Source organism: Canis lupus, chromosome 6, assembly GCF_003254725.2.
Source record: "Canis lupus dingo isolate Sandy chromosome 6, ASM325472v2, whole genome shotgun sequence".
NCBI lineage: Eukaryota > Metazoa > Chordata > Mammalia > Carnivora > Canidae > Canis > Canis lupus.
In genome coordinates, this window is record NC_064248.1 from 36,568,179 (window position 1) to 36,583,640 (window position 15,462).

The 15,462-nt window shown below is 53.6% G+C and overlaps 2 protein-coding genes across 5 annotated transcripts in view; one reads left to right on the forward strand and one right to left on the reverse strand.

The window, feature by feature from the left end:
- Positions 1-1,104: 1,104 nt before the first annotated feature.
- On the reverse strand, positions 1,105-14,769 carry DNAAF8 (dynein axonemal assembly factor 8). 3 transcript variants are annotated; one of them, XM_025416648.2, is made up of 9 exons: positions 14,463-14,769; positions 11,832-12,005; positions 10,535-10,663; positions 8,127-8,624; positions 6,339-6,453; positions 4,680-4,818; positions 2,837-2,980; positions 2,396-2,503; positions 1,105-1,792 (listed from the first exon to the last, which is right to left on the reverse strand). In XM_025416648.2, exons 2-9 carry the CDS (start codon positions 11,985-11,987, stop codon positions 1,507-1,509), a joined length of 1,575 nt encoding a protein of 524 aa, XP_025272433.1. In that variant the 5' UTR covers positions 11,988-12,005; positions 14,463-14,769; the 3' UTR covers positions 1,105-1,506. The 3 variants fall into 3 exon arrangements, with proteins under 3 accessions (XP_025272433.1, XP_025272432.1, XP_025272431.1); XM_025416647.3 differs by having other exon boundaries at positions 14,496-14,663; XM_025416646.3 differs by lacking the exon at positions 14,463-14,769 and adding an exon at positions 13,794-14,042.
- Positions 14,770-14,822: 53 nt separating this feature from the next.
- ANKS3 (ankyrin repeat and sterile alpha motif domain containing 3) overlaps positions 14,823-15,462 on the forward strand; it is a 32,186-nt gene continuing 31,546 nt past the window's right edge. Inside the window, exon 1 of one of the 2 annotated variants that reach the window (XM_049110944.1) lies at positions 14,823-15,099. The gene's annotated coding sequence lies outside the window, so the exon portion shown is untranslated. Of the gene's footprint in view, positions 15,100-15,219; positions 15,446-15,462 lie in introns of those variants that run through there. The other variant, XM_049110943.1, reaches the window with a different exon arrangement.

The following is a 15,462-nucleotide window of genomic DNA, read 5'->3' on the forward strand; positions in this document are numbered from 1 at the left end:
ACAGATGGGCAAGACCGGGAACCTGGGGGACAGCCTGGCCACCTTCCCTGCAGGTAGGCCCAGCCAGGTGGGAGCTGTCTTGGACCTGGCCCCTCATTGTTGGGGGTGGGCGCTGGTGCTCCCATGGCCGCATCAAGTGGGGTCCGTGGCCCTGCTTTTGGCTGCCTGTGGCTGAGGCCGAGCAGAACCTGCCTTCCCCGGTGCGGAGTTTGGTGGAGAGAGACCCTTGCCCACTCTCCACTCACGCAGCAGGTAGTAATTCCAACTGAATGTGACAGGGCATGTCAGCACATTAAAGGCTTCTAGGAGCAAAGCTGTGTGATACTTCTCAACTTAAAATTTTTCTTTTTTTCTATTTGCCTAATCATGTGCCACTTTAGGAGAAAAGCTGCATTTGACCCTGACATGGATCCTGTCCTTCGGGATCCTATCCACAGGCTTTGCAGTTCCAAAAACAACAGATTCAGCATATGAGCCTGAGTGGCCCCCCTGCACCATCGGTGGGGCCTCTGCACCGTGGGGAGCGGGCCTTCCCTGAATGTGACACTGTACTTCTTACTTCACTCAGGCCTTTCATCTCAGATGCCAAGGACCTTGCCAAGCTACTGAGCCCATGTCACAGGTGGACTGCTCTTCCCATGGGGCAGGTGGGGTGGAGCAGGGTGGAGGCTGAGAAGCAGAATCTCAGAAACGAGAACAGAGGTAGCCACAGATCAGGGCTTCAGTCTGTTGGGGGTGCAGGGCTGAGAACAATAGAAAGGACTCTGAAAATGGAGGGGCGGTGGGGGATAATGCTCGCAAAGGAGCGGGAAGAAGGTCATACACCAGGTGGGTGCTGCCCTGTTCCGTGGGGACAGTTTGGGATCAGGACACTCAGTACTCTTATCTCTATGTAAAGGTTAACTCCACCCATAGTTTGGAAAGACCCTAAAACAGATGTGTGCCTTTGTATCCTGGTTAAAGAAAAAAAACAACAATCTTCACCCCTTTATCAAAGAGTCCATTTGGGGTGTGTGTGTGTGGGGGGAGCGTGCGTGGTTTCATTTCAGCCCATGAAACAGCAGGCATCCAGGGACCCAGAAGATGAGGCTCAGTTCTCCAAGATCCTTTAAACCCTGAGATTCTCTAAATATGTTTTACTTAAGTTTTAGTTTTGAAAAAGACCTTGCATGATGGCAATACCAGATGCACATGAAAGAGGAGAATGCGGACGCAGGAGAGGCAAGCGCCGGCAGCCCTGGTGTGTCAGCATAGACCACGGTCTCCGTGGGGTCTGCTTCCCGGCACTTTCAGAGGAGCTGTCGTCATGGTCTGTGCACAGCTGTGTTCTGGCCTTCTTGCTCTAAATGCACAGAATGACCTGACCCCCAGCCCGAAGGTCCCTGTGCTGCAGAAGCACCTTCTGGTGCTTCTTCTGTGGGAACGAGGGAGAGCCAGGGGCCTGGGCATGTGGATGGAGAGTGGAGTGATCCTGCCCAGCTCCTCAGATCCCAGTCCTGGAGGCAGCTACAGTTGGCCCAGGGGAGGCACCAGGGTCTCCCTGGCTGTCCCTGGCCCAAGAGCGTCGTCCCCTAGCACCCTGGGACTGCCCCCTGGGCATGTGGCCTGGGTGCTCTGCTTCTCAGCCCACGGTGGTACATGTGACTTCCTCTTGGTTCTGGAGGTGGCTGGATCTTCAGGTATCTGAGCCTTCTGGCTACCGGGACCCGCAGCAGTAGGCAAATTGGGCTGAGCTGTCCCCTTCCGAAATTCCCTGAGCTGTTGGAGAAGCTGACTTTTTCTGGTACAGTCCCTGTGACACAAGAGAAACCACCTCAGCCAACACCAAGTGGAGCCAGACCTCCCAACGCGAGGAGGCCAGAGCGCTTCCAGAAGTGTGTTCCCTGGTTCTCAAGACAGTAAGGGAGAGATTTAGGCCTCTCAGCTTGTGCTGAGGGCATGTCAGCATGTTGAAGGCTTCTAGGAGCAAAGTGGGGGCCTCTGCATGGTGGGGAGCGGGCCTTCTCTGAATGTGACACTGCACTTCCTACCTCACCCAGGCCTTTCATCTCTAGCCAACAACCATCACTACCCGATCCCGACATCGCTTCACTTCCAATGCTATCATTAGTAGGGAGCAAATCAATTTGGGGAACTGTTTTTCAGAAGGCAAGGACTAATCCCCTCTCAGGAGCGAACTAAGGTGTCCTTGGTGTGTTGGGAGGACAGCCATCCAGGCTGGGCCCCAGGTGGAGTACCACGGGCCACCTCCCGGACCACTCCTAGGCCCACACGTGCTGGCCCCCTGTGGGTCAGACAGAAATGAAACACAAATGTTAAATGTGTCCGGCTGAGGCCTTGCTGTGGAAAGCAGAGATGGGACGTCCCCGGGTGGTGGGAGCCCCTTGGTGCTTACCGTAACCCTCGGGAGGAAGGACACTCCCGCTCGGCTGGGCCCCGCTGGTCTCTGAGAGCTTCTGTGTCCTCTTCCTCTTCCTCGCTGTCAGAGGAACTAGAGCTGGGGCTGAGGGAAGAGGAAAGCTGGCTTCACGGGATGTTGACACAAGGCCACTGGGACTTCCTGCCAAGTGGAGGGACATACCCCAGGGCAATGTACCCAAGTCCCCACTCTGTTTGCTTAGAGTTCCACCTGGGTTCTTCCCTACCTGCAGGGAGAGCCTGCTGGAGGGACCCAGTGGGATTGTTGGCCAGGCTCAGCTCCTGGCCTAAAGTACTTCTCCACTGAGCGCTGCCCTGGGACCAGCCCACACTGGCCTTACTCCCACCTGTCCATGCCCCTGCTCCTCCTGAGGCCAAGGTGACCACTGCAAAGCAGGGCTGTCACCACTCCTAGTACCTTTCCAAGGCCCCGACGTCTGATGGCTCTGAGGGCCGCAGATCGATGAAGATGGTAGGAGGCTCTGCTGGGCTCCTTGGATGTGTGCCCTTGGCCAGTGTCAGGCCCAGCTCAGCCTGGAAGCCCGGTTCCATCGGAGCAGATCTGAGATGAGAGAGTAAGGCTTTCTGAGTCACTTCTGGGTAATTACCCGGTGTGACCTGAGCTAGGGCCTGTAGGAGCACCTGTTCTTGGGCTCTTCAGAACAGCCCTCCAGAGTACCAGCACCGTCCATCAGAACTATCTGGTGGGGATTGAAATGTTCTAGAGCTGTGCTTCCCAGGGTGGTGGCCACTAGCCACAAGCAACTATTTAAATTTACTTATAAGCTAATTAAAATTATATTTTATTTTAAAATAAATTTTAGGAATGCCTGGGTGGCTCAGCAGTTGAGCGTCCACCTTCAGCCCAGGGCATGATCCTGGTCCTGGGATGGAGTCCCACATTGGGCTCCCTGCATGGAGCCTGCTTCTCCCTCTGCCTGTGTGTGTGTGTGTGTCTCATGAATAAATAAGTAAAATCTTAAAAATAAAAAATAAAAATGAGGGATCCCTGGGTGGCGCAGCGGTTTGGCGCCTGCCTTTGGCCCAGGGCATGATCCTGGAGACCCGGGATCGAGTCCCACATCGGGCTCGCGGTGCATGGAGCCTGCTTCTCCCTCTGCCTGTGTCTCTGCCTCTCTCTCTGTCTCTCTGTGACTATCATAAATAAATAAAAATTTAAAAAAATAAAAAAAATAAAAAAAAATAAAAATGAATTTTAGGGGCGCCTGGGTGGCTCAGTCGGTTAAGCATCTGCCTTCAGCTCAGGTCATGATCTCGGGGTCCTGGGATAGAGCCTGCATTGGGCTTCATGCTCAATGGGGGGCCTGCTTCTCCCTCTGCCTCTGCCTCTCCTCCCACTTGTGTGTGCTCTCAAATAAAGGTCTTACATTTTTTTAATAAAATAAAAATAAATTAAAAAATTCATTTCCTCAGTTGCATCAGCTATGTTTCAAGCATTCAGTAGCCATGGGTGGCCAGCCAGTGGCCATCGATTGAACAGTATGGGTCTAGATGTCACTTTTTTTAAAGACTTATTTGAGGGAGAGACAGGGTATAAGGGGGAGTAGGGAGTGGGGCAAGGGGAGAAGGAGAGGGAGAAGGCAGCGTACTCCCAAGTGTGGAACCCAAAATCATGACCTGAACCGAAACTAAGCGCTGGTTGCCCAACCACCTGAGCCACCCAGGCACCCTAGATATTTCTGTTGGTCACTGGGTTGGCGGGAACAGAAGCCCATTCATTGGCTCTTAGATTCCTAGAAACGAGTGGAACAACCAAAGTGTGGGAAACTAGGTTTTAAGGGATCCCAGTGCCCTGTGCCCACCTCTGCTCCTCCAGCCTGTCTTTCTCACTACAGCTGGGGCCTTTCTTGCCTTCCACTCCCTTCCAGAGGTGGGGAGATTGGAAATTCTCAGAGAAAGGCTCTGATTGGCTGGCTCGGGCCAGACAGCAGGGTTGGCCTCATTAACAGCCACCAGGGGGGCAGGGCCCTGCTCCAGGACGCCAGTAGATGGAAAAGGAAGGGTCCCCATGGGGTGTGCAAAGAGCAGGTGCTTTGGGGCTTGAGTCCCAGCTCTGCCGTGTAAGGCCTGGGTAAGTCTACCTGAGCCTCAGTTTCCCCATCTATACAATGGAGAGAATAGCAGCAGCCGCCCAATCAGAGTCTTGAGGTGAAATGAGAAACAGACATCGAGCGCCCCACCCAGAGCGGACCTGAGCCTAGCGGCCCCGACCAGTTCCACAGAGAGGACAGGAGTCTCACCTGCTGCCGGCCTCCTGCGGCTTGGTGTCCTGGGGCGCATCAGCGGGCACCTTCCAGGCAGAAGCGCCTCTGGACTGTGCGGCACACAGAAGGGTGAGCTGGTCCATGAGTCTGTCCTGGGTGTTGGGCTGGATGCGGTCTGATGGGAGAGATGGCGGGGAGGCTGCTTAGTGGGGACACCCGCTGTTTGCTTACAGCGGTCTGAGCCTTAGGGCCCCTCAGGCTCCCTCGTGTGGCTATAGCTCGCCGTGCGCCCCCCTGCCACTCACAGCGCTCCCGCTCCTTTTTTTTTTTTTTTAAAGAAATGTGTTTACACAAATCACTTTTTTTAAAGATTTATTTTTATTTATGAGAGAGAGAGAGAGAGAGAGAGGCAGAGACACAAGAGGAGGGAGAAGCAGGCTCCATGCCAGGAGCCCAACACGGGACTCCATCCTGGGACTCCAGGATTGCGCCCTGGGCCAAAGGCAGGCGCTGAACCACTGAGCCACCCAGGGATCCCCGTTCTCGCTCCTTTACCTCGCTTCCTCACCCCAAGTCCCACGCGGCGGAGGGAACCACAATGAACAGTTCTGCGCTGCCTTCAGCCCAGGGCCTGATCCTGGGGACCTGGGATCGAGTCCCAGGTCAGGCTCCCTGCATGGAGGCTGCTTCTCCCTCTGCCTGTGTCTCTGCCTCCCACCCCCTCTCTCTGTGTCTCATGAATAAATAAATAAGAATAAAAAGTTGTGTGTTCACTTAAAGAAAAAAAAAGCAGCAAGATTATCCTCTATAGATTTTTTTTTTCACTGAACAGATTGTCTTTCTGTGTCAATACACATAGATTCACTTCACTGAGCTTGAGAGCCTTCTGTGGTGTAGCCGACTGAGCCTGACTCCTGTTGAATATTGAATCTGGGTCATTCCCAAATCTCCCCAATCGTAAACCGTGCCATAAGGAACGTCCTGGAGTACCCAGCTTTACCCACTGGGGTAAGTAAGCTAAGCAGGTAGGGCAGGCCCTGCCTGGAGGAGGGATGGTTTCTCCACACGCTGTAAGGTGTTAGAGTACAAACCCCTGCTGAAACAGCACCAGGGCCGGTCAGCCAGGCGGCGGGAGGGGGGGGGGGTGCGCTCTGGAATTGGAGGCTGGAACCCCAAACGCTGCTCTTTGCATCAGGCCAGCCTCCACTTACCTTTGTGGCTGGAGAGGGGAGGAGGAGCTTTCCTTTTATTTACAGAACTGCCCAGAGCAAGGTCAGAATGCAGCCAGTAATCCCAGCCTTGGCTTTCTTTTAAATGGGGAGGGGGTAGAAGCGGCTGTGCTTCGGGCTGGCTGAAGGAGCACCAGTCACAGAGGAAGGCCCAAGGAGGTGGGCAGGAGGGAAAGGTGTCACTCAAAGGTCGGGACCTGCCTGAAGGTCCCTCTCATATCCCCAGAGCCTCAGAGCCTTGTCCACTTTCTCGTAGGGGGTCATATATATAATGAGCGAATGAGTGAATGAATGAATGAATGGATGGATGGAAGTTTCCGCAGACTGGCACTGGTGTGTTCGGGGGCGTGAGGGCTGAGCAGCAGAGAGGATGTGGTGGGCTCCAGGGCTGTCCTTATTTTATTGAGAGGGCCTAGAAGGAGCTGCTTGTGGGGATGCACTTGGGGCCTGGCGTTCAAGGTCAGACCTCGGCCCAGGCGGTCAGCTGCCCACCACGTGGCTCCGGGTGCGCGATCTCCCCTGTCGCCTTCTCGCCCTGCCAGACTCTGAAGGATGTGATCCAAATCCCACTCTTCAAGTTCCTGAAATAATTAAAGCAGTGATTACGAGGCAGCCGCAGGGCCTGGCGGTGGGAGTGCCCGATTCCACAGCTGCCGCGACCAATGGAGGCCATCGTGGGTTGTCGCGGGTTAGAAGTCAGGGACTGGGTGCCTGCCCACCTGGGCACTCTCTCCTACACCTCCGTCACAGTGGGGGAGAGGGGCACAGCACCTCCTGCCGTCTCCTTCCTATGCCTTTTTTGAGCAATACTTTTGTTTTTGGCACAAATGCTGTTTGGCCTGGAAACCCGGTGTTTTCTTAAAGCTCTCTAGGCCCATACAGGTTTAAAGTCGTGGGAAGCTTCAACGTGTTGCTCTCTTAAGGAACTGATTGTTCTGGGCCGGCCCCTATCACCGGCCCTATCACCCTATCATGGGAGGACTTGTAAGAGAGCGCTGGAGGCGCCTGGGTGTGATGAGAGGAGGGAGGAAGTGAATTAGGAGCTTGTGGACTCTCCTGCAGCTCCTTGCAGCCCTAGAGGTGAGTGAAAACAAGTGCCTCAGACCAAACAGGATAGAATGTCTTATTTAAGCAGCAATTGGTAAGAATGAAATTGGGGAAAATGACCTTCACGCACAACGTGATGCCAGTTTTCTCTAAGTTGTTAAGAAAATCATCAAAATTTGCAAATAAGGCAAAAAAGAATTGTACAAAGTTTAGATGTCATGCTGGAGCTTTTCTGATGAGCCCACCTCCCTGGGGTGGGGAGCGGTAATTTGGTTTCTAGGGTTGGCCAGGGTCCACCCATGGTAGGACTTTGTAAAACTGAGAACACGTGCGGTGGTTTTCTCTGTCCCGTAGAGATAACTCCAGAGGTAACAAATGGCTTTGTTGACTTGCAGGATGTGGACCAATTGTGTACTTAATGTGCAATTTTATCTCAGCATCCCTTTCTTTCTCCCCAGTGTTTTACAAAATCCCAGTTTTCCATAGTCTCTTTGAACTGGCTTTATCATCCTGCTGGTTCCCTCATTAATGAGCTAAACAGTGTTAACGGGTGCTCACACTGTTTTAACAAAATTTGTTCTAGATCTTATATGTGGTCGTCTGTCTTTATAAGCATGCTTCAGATTAGTGTTCTTTACTTTTCTTTCTTTCTTTTTTTTTTTTAAAGAAGTCTGGAGTCTCTTTGCTCTTCCTTGTTCTTGTTACCTTTACCTGAGGATGGTCTGTCTGCTGGGACCACACCCACCCTGGGACAGGCAGACAGGCATGACCAGCCGCTGGGGGACCTGGAACCTAGGGGCCTAGGTCATTGCTATAGACTGTGTCCCTCCAAAACTCACAGTGTAATGGTGTTTTGGAAGTGGGGCCGCCGTGAGGTGATCAGTAGGTCAGGAAGGTGGAGCTCTTATCAGAGACCCAGAGCCTTCCACCGAGGCCACGGCCAAAGATGCTGTCTATGAACCTGGAGAGAGGCTCTCACTGGACATCGAATGTGCTGGGCGTTGTGGTCTTGGGACTCCCCCAGTCTCTAGAACCGTGAGAGATGATTTCTGGGGTTTAAGCGCCCCTAGTCTATGAGAGTTTGGCACAGCAGCCCATAGACTGGGACAGGTGTAGAGGGTGGGCCTCAGGTTGGCCTGTGGAGGATGAGCTCATGGCCACTTCCTCCAGCTTCCTGGAGGAAGCTCAGGCCAGGGAGGATGCCTACCTTGAGGGAGAGCACTGGAGGTCCTTCCCGAGACCCCTCTGGGGGCGTTTCTGGTCTCAGACCTGCTGCTGGCGCGGTACAGGATGCCCCCTCCACTTGACTTTGGCCACTGCAGGCTGAGTCCCGGGCATCCCGGGTAACTTTATAGAGTATGTCCTTCTCAATCATCTTCCTTCTCTCCTTACGGAGGGCTCTACGGCCTATGGAGTCTGCACCCCAACAGGCCCGTGAGGCAGCGCTGGGGGGCTCTGTTTTCAGGTTGCCTTCCCAGGGAGAGAAGGTGGCTTCTTCCTGGGGCCCCCAGGGATGACTCTGGGCCCCCTGGTTGCCTTCCCGCCACATGGGGGTGTCCTCAGGCATTCGAAGAAGGGAACTGGCCTCCTCACAGCTCTCCACAGGCCCTCCAGGATCCCCGCCTTGTAGGGACGCAGAAGCCTTTGTCCTTGTGCCCCACTGCCTCTGGGGTTCTGGAGTGAATCCCGCGGGTACCACGCCTGGCTGTGGGAAAACAGGTGTCTTCAGCATCCTCCAAACCTTACTTTAGGGAATTTTTATGTGTGTGGTAAAATATGTAACATAAAACTTGCTATTTTTGCCCCTTGTAAATCCTACAGTGGCACTAAGTGCATTCCTAATGTGTAACCATCACCCTTCTATTTTCAAAGCTTTTTTATCACCCCAAAGAGACTGTACCTTCCCACGCCCCAGCCCTTAGTAACCACTGTCTACTTTGTCTCTATGGATTTGCCTATTCTAGATCTTCCATGAGTGGAATCCTACACTGTCTGTCCTTTTGTGTCCTTATTAGCTTCGTGTTCCTAAGGTCCACTGAGGTTGTAACATGTGTCAGTACTTGATTCCCTTTCATGGACTGCATGGTGTTCCAATGTATGGATAGAGCACATTTTGTTGGTCCATTTTGTGTGTTGTGGACATTTGGGTTGTTTCTACATTTTGGCCATTGCGAATAGGCCACATGGCTATTGAGGGGTGACAAGAAGAAAGCCAGGACCTTTGACTCCAGAGCAAGCCCACAGTCTCTGCCCTCATGAGTTGGTGCAGGCTTTCCTGTCCCAGACGGGGGGAAAAAAATCCTCCAGAAGAGTTGCTGAGGTAATTGTAGAAATGAAGAAAACACAAGATGAAGTTGTGTGGACATCGCTGCTCCCAAACTAACCAGAGCTCTCGGCAGCCCTTGGAATTTCTGTTTGGGGTTATACTTTAGGATGGCTGAGTGAGCAGGTGATGTCTGTCATGGTGATGGGTGGGAGGCATGCCCTGACTGGTTCTGTAAGACGACTCTGCATCCATGCTTCCACTGAGAAGTGCAGGCTGCTTGGCACATAACCACTCTGTCCAAACCAGCACTAAGAGACTGGACCAGACTCTACAAAGGCCTCCAGCAGCAGGCGGCTAGGAGGACCCCAGCCCCCACTGAAATGCCTGCCCGATCAGGGAAGCGCAATGCTGCAGGAGAATTTAGGGTCTCTTCCAGCCAACACCTGACCTCCCTTTCTTAGAGCATTTACAGAAAAGGGTTTATTATTGTAAGCATGTGTCTTACAGCCCAGAAGCATCTGTGGGGGGCCTGGGAGCCATTCCTTTGGAATGTTCCCATCAGGAAGCACCCAGCCTCTGTCTCCCTTCTCCTGACTTCCATACCTGCGGGTGGACACACCTGGCCCAGTCCCACCCACGCTGACCGGCTCTTTGTGATCTTCACGATTCTGACTCTAGTGCGCCCTGCTCTCCCCCTCCCTCCTCCTCCCTGTAAAACCCCAGTCAGCTCTGCACAAACCGGAGCTCAGCTCTGTCCCCTGCTGTCAGCTGTTAGGGAATAAAGTCTGCTTTCACTGCTTTGTCTGGCTGGCTTGGTCTTTGACATGCGCCATTCCCCTGGTTAATGAGTGACCCTAGTTAGTCATAAGAGTCACAAAGGAGCCAAGCTAGTCTCCTGGAGCTTTTAAGAAGAGCCCAACAGGCCTAACCAGATGGGACCTGCCCAGTGATGAAAGCCTATTAATGGGTTCTATTTATAAAAGCAGCAATTAATTTTAAGCATCAAACTATTAATTTTAGATAGAATTTTTGGTCTCTGGGAAATGCGAATAGAAGAAGATGGAAAATTTGCCCTGATGGTTGGCAAAAACTAACTAGACTATGATGCTTAGTTACAGAATGCGCTGTGGTGTTTTCTAATTGTTTCTTGTGTTCACCTCATCTCTTAAGCTAGGAGTACCTTCTTACCTCTGAATCCCCACTGTCACCCTTATTAAATCAATAAAATTTTAGGGAATTCTGGGCTTTTAACCTCTTTGCCCCCCACTGCGGTTAGGGTCCAGTGAGCATAGACACCCATACCCATACCCCAGTCTGCCCAGAGTCCCCAGAGCCTGCTCCCTACAGACCTCAGGAGACCCATCGACCGCAGCAAGCCAGGCCCTGGCAGGGTCCTCAGTCAGCTCCTCTGACAAGTCTGGGATCAGGGCAGTTTGATCTCGCTGGAAGATGAACAGCTCCTCTGTCCCGCAGTCTGACTGTGGACAAACAAGAGGACTTTGGGATTACAGGGCAGCAGGCAGAGCCAAGGGCTTCAGGATCCACCTGCCCTTGCCCTGTGGCTCTGGAGTCATCTGGGGAGATCAGCTTTCTCCCAGGGGCCTTCACCCTGGCTGGTTCCTGCCACTGATTTAGGAAAGGACTCGGCCCTACAGCCTTGTGAAGGGGAGATCCAGGGCTCCCAGTTCTGCGTACACCCGCCGCCCCTGAAGACTTTGCATACACCAGGTGTTCAGTTAATGCCCGGCATTGAATGAACAGGGCAGCGAGGAGGTAGCTGAAAGAAGAGCCCAGCTTTCGCTCCACCCTACAACTTTTAGCCAACGCGTAAATGACACAGAAACTTGGTATCTCTAAGGGGAGAGGGGACACTTGGAGTCCTCAGCTCACCACGAGGATATCTGGAGGTGAGAGCAAATGGAGACATGACAGGGTGTTAGGGTCACGTTATCCACTCTGTTAGCCTTGCCGAGCACTGGAAGATACCCGAGGCCCAGGCACCTGTGCTGTGTTGATCTTTGCAGGTATCCCAGGTAGCACCCAAATCCAACAGGCTTCCGTCTATCCCCCTTGCGCTTTGCTTAAATGCCTGGTTGCAACCTGTGTTGTGTGGCACCTGCTACTAAGGAGCTCCTGCCTGTGCCTTGTTTACCTTTCACCATCAGTAGGGGCGCAGTGAAGTCCCCAGCATCCACCATGTGGAGACCCTGCTGCACGCATTAAAGGCTGAATTCAGAGTCACTTTTGTCACCCAGTATCCTCCGTTGGGTGTTCATTGTTAGAAACTAGAAACACAATTACCATCATAGTGAGGTGGGGACTCCCAGGTCTGTAACGTTACAAAGGGCTTCTTGTTCTTGAAGAAGCAAAGTAGGTTCCTTAAATGTTTGTTCAATGAATGCACGCTACCATTTCGATGCATCATGATAAGCTCTTAGAGGAATTCTCTAGTCATGGTTTGGGGTCACTGAAATGGCCTGTGAGGATGCTGAGTACCAGTAAATGTATTCAGAGAACAAAGACTGAGATTATGACCAACACAGAAGCTGACAAGCTCCAAAACTGTTCTTGGGTCAGCATCATGTTGCTATGGGAAGAAAGGGCAGTCGGGGCCCAGGAAGACATAGGAAGAAGGTGCTTGCTTACCAAGGAGGAATCTGAGTCCAGAGATGGGAGCTGCTCCCTGACGGCCTCGAGGATGGCATCCCAAGGCCCTATCTGGGAGGCCCAGGGAGGTGAGGACTCCGTATCTTTGTCCTGGGATGCCATGGGGGCCCAGGCTCTGGGGATGCTTCTCAGCATGCCATCATCCAGGCAGCCCTGCAGGGGATACAGGGCGAAATGAGAGGGCCCAGGGGTCAAGGGTCAAGAGCTCTGCTGGGTAGGGGGAGAGGGCTGCCTTTTCGAAGCACCTACCACATCATGGGGGGTGAAAACAGACTGTGCAGTGCAGGCAGAGCCCACAGCTACACAGCTGACCCTTGAACAACACAGGTTTGAACTGCACCGGTCCACTTGTGTGCACATTTTTTTTTCGACAAATACAGTTCAGTACTGTAAATGTATTTTTTCTCATGATTTTCTTTTCTCTAGCTAACTTTATGTGGGAATACAATATAGAATACACTTACAAAATATGTGCTAATCGACTAATTATGTTACTGATCAGGCTTTTGGTCAATAGTAGCCTATGAGCTAATGTTTTGGGGGGAGTCAAAAGTTGTATGTAGAGGGGTGCTGGCTTGTTCAGTTGGTAGAGCATGTGACTCTTGATCTCAGGGTTGTAAATTTGAGCCCCATATAGAGATTATAGAGATTACTTAAAAATCTTAAAAATAAGATCTTAAAAGAAGTTCTATGTGGATTTTTGACAGTGTGGGGGGTTGGCAATCCTAACCCCTGTGTTGTTCAATGGTCAACTATATGTAGATATATAGAGTGATATATAATAATACATATACATATGTAGGTATATGTATATGATAAATAGAATATGTATATATGATATGTAGATTATGTTAATTTTATATCCCACAGAACATAGATACTATTATCTATATTTTACAGACTCAGAGAAGTTATATTGTTGGTAAAAGACAAAGATAGAATTTGTATCAAAGTAAGAGGAGATTTCAAACCTGACTACACTTTACTGCCCCCTTACAAAGGAACAGACATGTTGGAGTCCCCAGGAGATATTTTTGGGGTCAGCACTTGAATTAATCCCTAATGCCCGGGGCGCTTAATCAGATCCCTCTCTCTTTTGTGTCCCAGAGTCTAACAGGAGAAGGCCTGGTCCCTGAGGGGTCAAGACAGGGGTAAGAAGGTGGGAAGATGGTACTTGAGAGCCAGTGTCTGGACATCCCTTGCAGCGCCAGAGGCTGCTGTGCCCCTGGCCTGTCTTTATTTATTTATTTATTTATTTATTTATTTATTTATTTATTTATTATTTTTTCCTGGCCTGTCTTTAAATCGAGGTCAGGGCCCCCATCGGGGTGGCAGCCACAGATGTGAGTGGTGGGGTCCTTGCATCTTCTGCACTCTTGGAAGCCGGAGCTGGAGCTTGGTGAACCCTGAACTGTGAACAGCAGGGTGGGGAGGCACCTCACACACACATCAGGGGAGGTTTTTTTTGGAAACGGGGAAACCTAGGTGGCTCAGTGGCTGAGCATCTGGGGGGGATACGTGGGTGGCTCAGCGGTTGAGCGTCTGCCTTTAGCTCTCAGGTTGTGATCCCAGGGTCCTGGGATCGAGTTCCACGACCGGCTCCCTACAGGGAGCCTGCTTCTCCTTCTGTCTCTCCTCCTGCCTCTCTCCCTGTGTCTCTCATGAATAAATAGATAGGGACGCCCAGGTGGCTCAGCGGTTGAGCATCTGCCTTTGGCTCAGGGTGTGATCCCGAGGTCCTGTGATCGAGTCCCACATCAGGCTCCCTGCATGGAGTCTGCTTCTCCCTCTGCCTGTGACTCTGCCTCTCTCTGTGTCTCTAATGAATAAATAAATAAAATCTTAAAAAAAAATGAATGAATGAATGAATAAGATTTTTAAAAAGAAAGAAACGGGACTCTGAGGGACAGATTGTGGGACAACAGAAGCACCAGGTACTACCAGAAAGACTCTAGGTTCTTTGGGCAGACAGAGCAACTAGGGAGGGAAAGGCACTGGGGGCAGCAGGAAGAACACATATAGTGGCTCAGAGGCTGAAAACTGCCCAGCTTGTTGGCGGAAGGAGGTATCCGTTGCTGGAATAAGCGGTGAAAACTGGCCAGATCGCGCAGGGTCATCCAGCAGCCCGGGGGTTCACGCCTAGAGCTAAGCCCAAGAGCGGGTCCAGCCTCCTCCGAATCCTGGTGCCGCCTCCACATCCGTTTCTTGGCTGCAGCCCGTTGGCCCCGCCCCGGCCCCGCCCCCGGGCGGGCGCCCCGTCGTTATGACAACGAGACGCCAAAGGCCTCCCGCGTCAGGGTTTTACATTTTATTTTATTTTATTTATTTATTTTTTAAAATTTTATTTATGATAGTCACACACACACACACACACACAGGCAGAGACACAGGCAGAGGGAGAAGCAGGCTCCATGCACCGGGAGCCCGACGTGGGATTCGATCCCGGGTCTCCAGGATCGCGCCCTGGGCCAAAGGCAGGCGCCAAACCGCTGCGCCACCCAGGGATCCCGGGTTTTACATTTTAAAGCTGGGAAACAGAACACGTCGCGCGTCTTCCCACCCACTCCCACTCCCCGTTTCCCGCCGTCCTGCCCAAATCCCGACCTGTACCTTCGCAGCCGCGGCAGGCCCGAGGCCGCTCACCTCGGGTCCCCGCCTCCCCTCTCTGCGCGGTCCTGACAGGGCTATAAACAGTTCCCAGTGCGTCCCTCCGGTCGCGTCCGCCCCTCGTGCCGCAGCCCAACTACTGAGGCTGCGGTCGCCTTTGGAATACCCGCCCTCGGCAGAGTTCGATTCCTGGGCTGCCAACCGCACTTCCCCCCCTCCCCCCGCTCCTCTTTCGCGACTTGGCGCGTCCTGCCTCTCCTGGGACCGGATTGGTTCCCCCGGCCAGCGGAGGGGCGGGGTAGGGCGAACTCGCCCTGTTCATTGGCTGCCGCGGGCGTCACACTGCGAGCCCGGCGACCTGACCGGAAGGCTCGGGTGCGGGACGGAAGAATTCCACGGCGCCGGGAGCTGCCCCGCGGACCGGCGAGCGTCCCGGCGAGCGTCCCGGCGTGCTCCGCGCCTCCCGCAACCACTTCCGGGGCGGAAGCGGGGCCGCGGGGTCCGGGTGCTGCGGCGGCAGCCGGCGCGGAAGGAGCCCGGGCGTGCGTGGCGGCGAGCGGACGGTCCCGAGGGAGTGCGAAGGCGGCGGCGGCGCGGCGGCGGCGGCGCGGCGGCGGCGGCGCCCCGGGGCCCAGCGGAGGTAGCTCGGGGGCGGCCGGGCCCCCTCCGCCCACCTGGTGCCGCCCCCTGCCGCGCGCCTGCGGGGCCCGGCCGCTTGCTCGCCGCGGGGGCTTCTGGCCGCACTTCCGCTTCCGCAGCCGCGCGGCGGGGACGGCGAAGCCACGTGCGGTGCGGGGTTACCGGAAGGGGGCGGCCGGCGACGTGGGTGCAGCAGTAGGGGCTCGGGCTGGGTCCCCGGGTCGCCGCAACGAGAGACCTCTTCCCCGTGCTTGTCTGGGTTGAAGGAACCCGGCCCCCTGCGTGGGGATCCGGCCCTACGGACGAGCATAAGCCTTCTCCGCAGAGCAGCTACCCGGTCGTTGAGGGTGCGGCGTGGGGCGCG

Bases quoted from the DNA above. Each gene is read 5' to 3' on its own strand.
- DNAAF8 (XM_025416648.2), bottom strand. From the start codon at position 11,987: ATGCTGAGAAGCATCCCCAGAGCCTGGGCCCCCATGGCATCCCAGGAC. The intron at 10,664-11,831 runs GTAAGCAAGCAC...GTTTGTCCACAG, and splicing joins TGGACTCAGATTCCTCCTTG to TCAGACTGCGGGACAGAGGA. The intron at 4,819-6,338 runs GTCTGACCTTGA...CTCTCCCATCAG, and splicing joins AGCTGACCGCCTGGGCCGAG to ACCGCATCCAGCCCAACACC.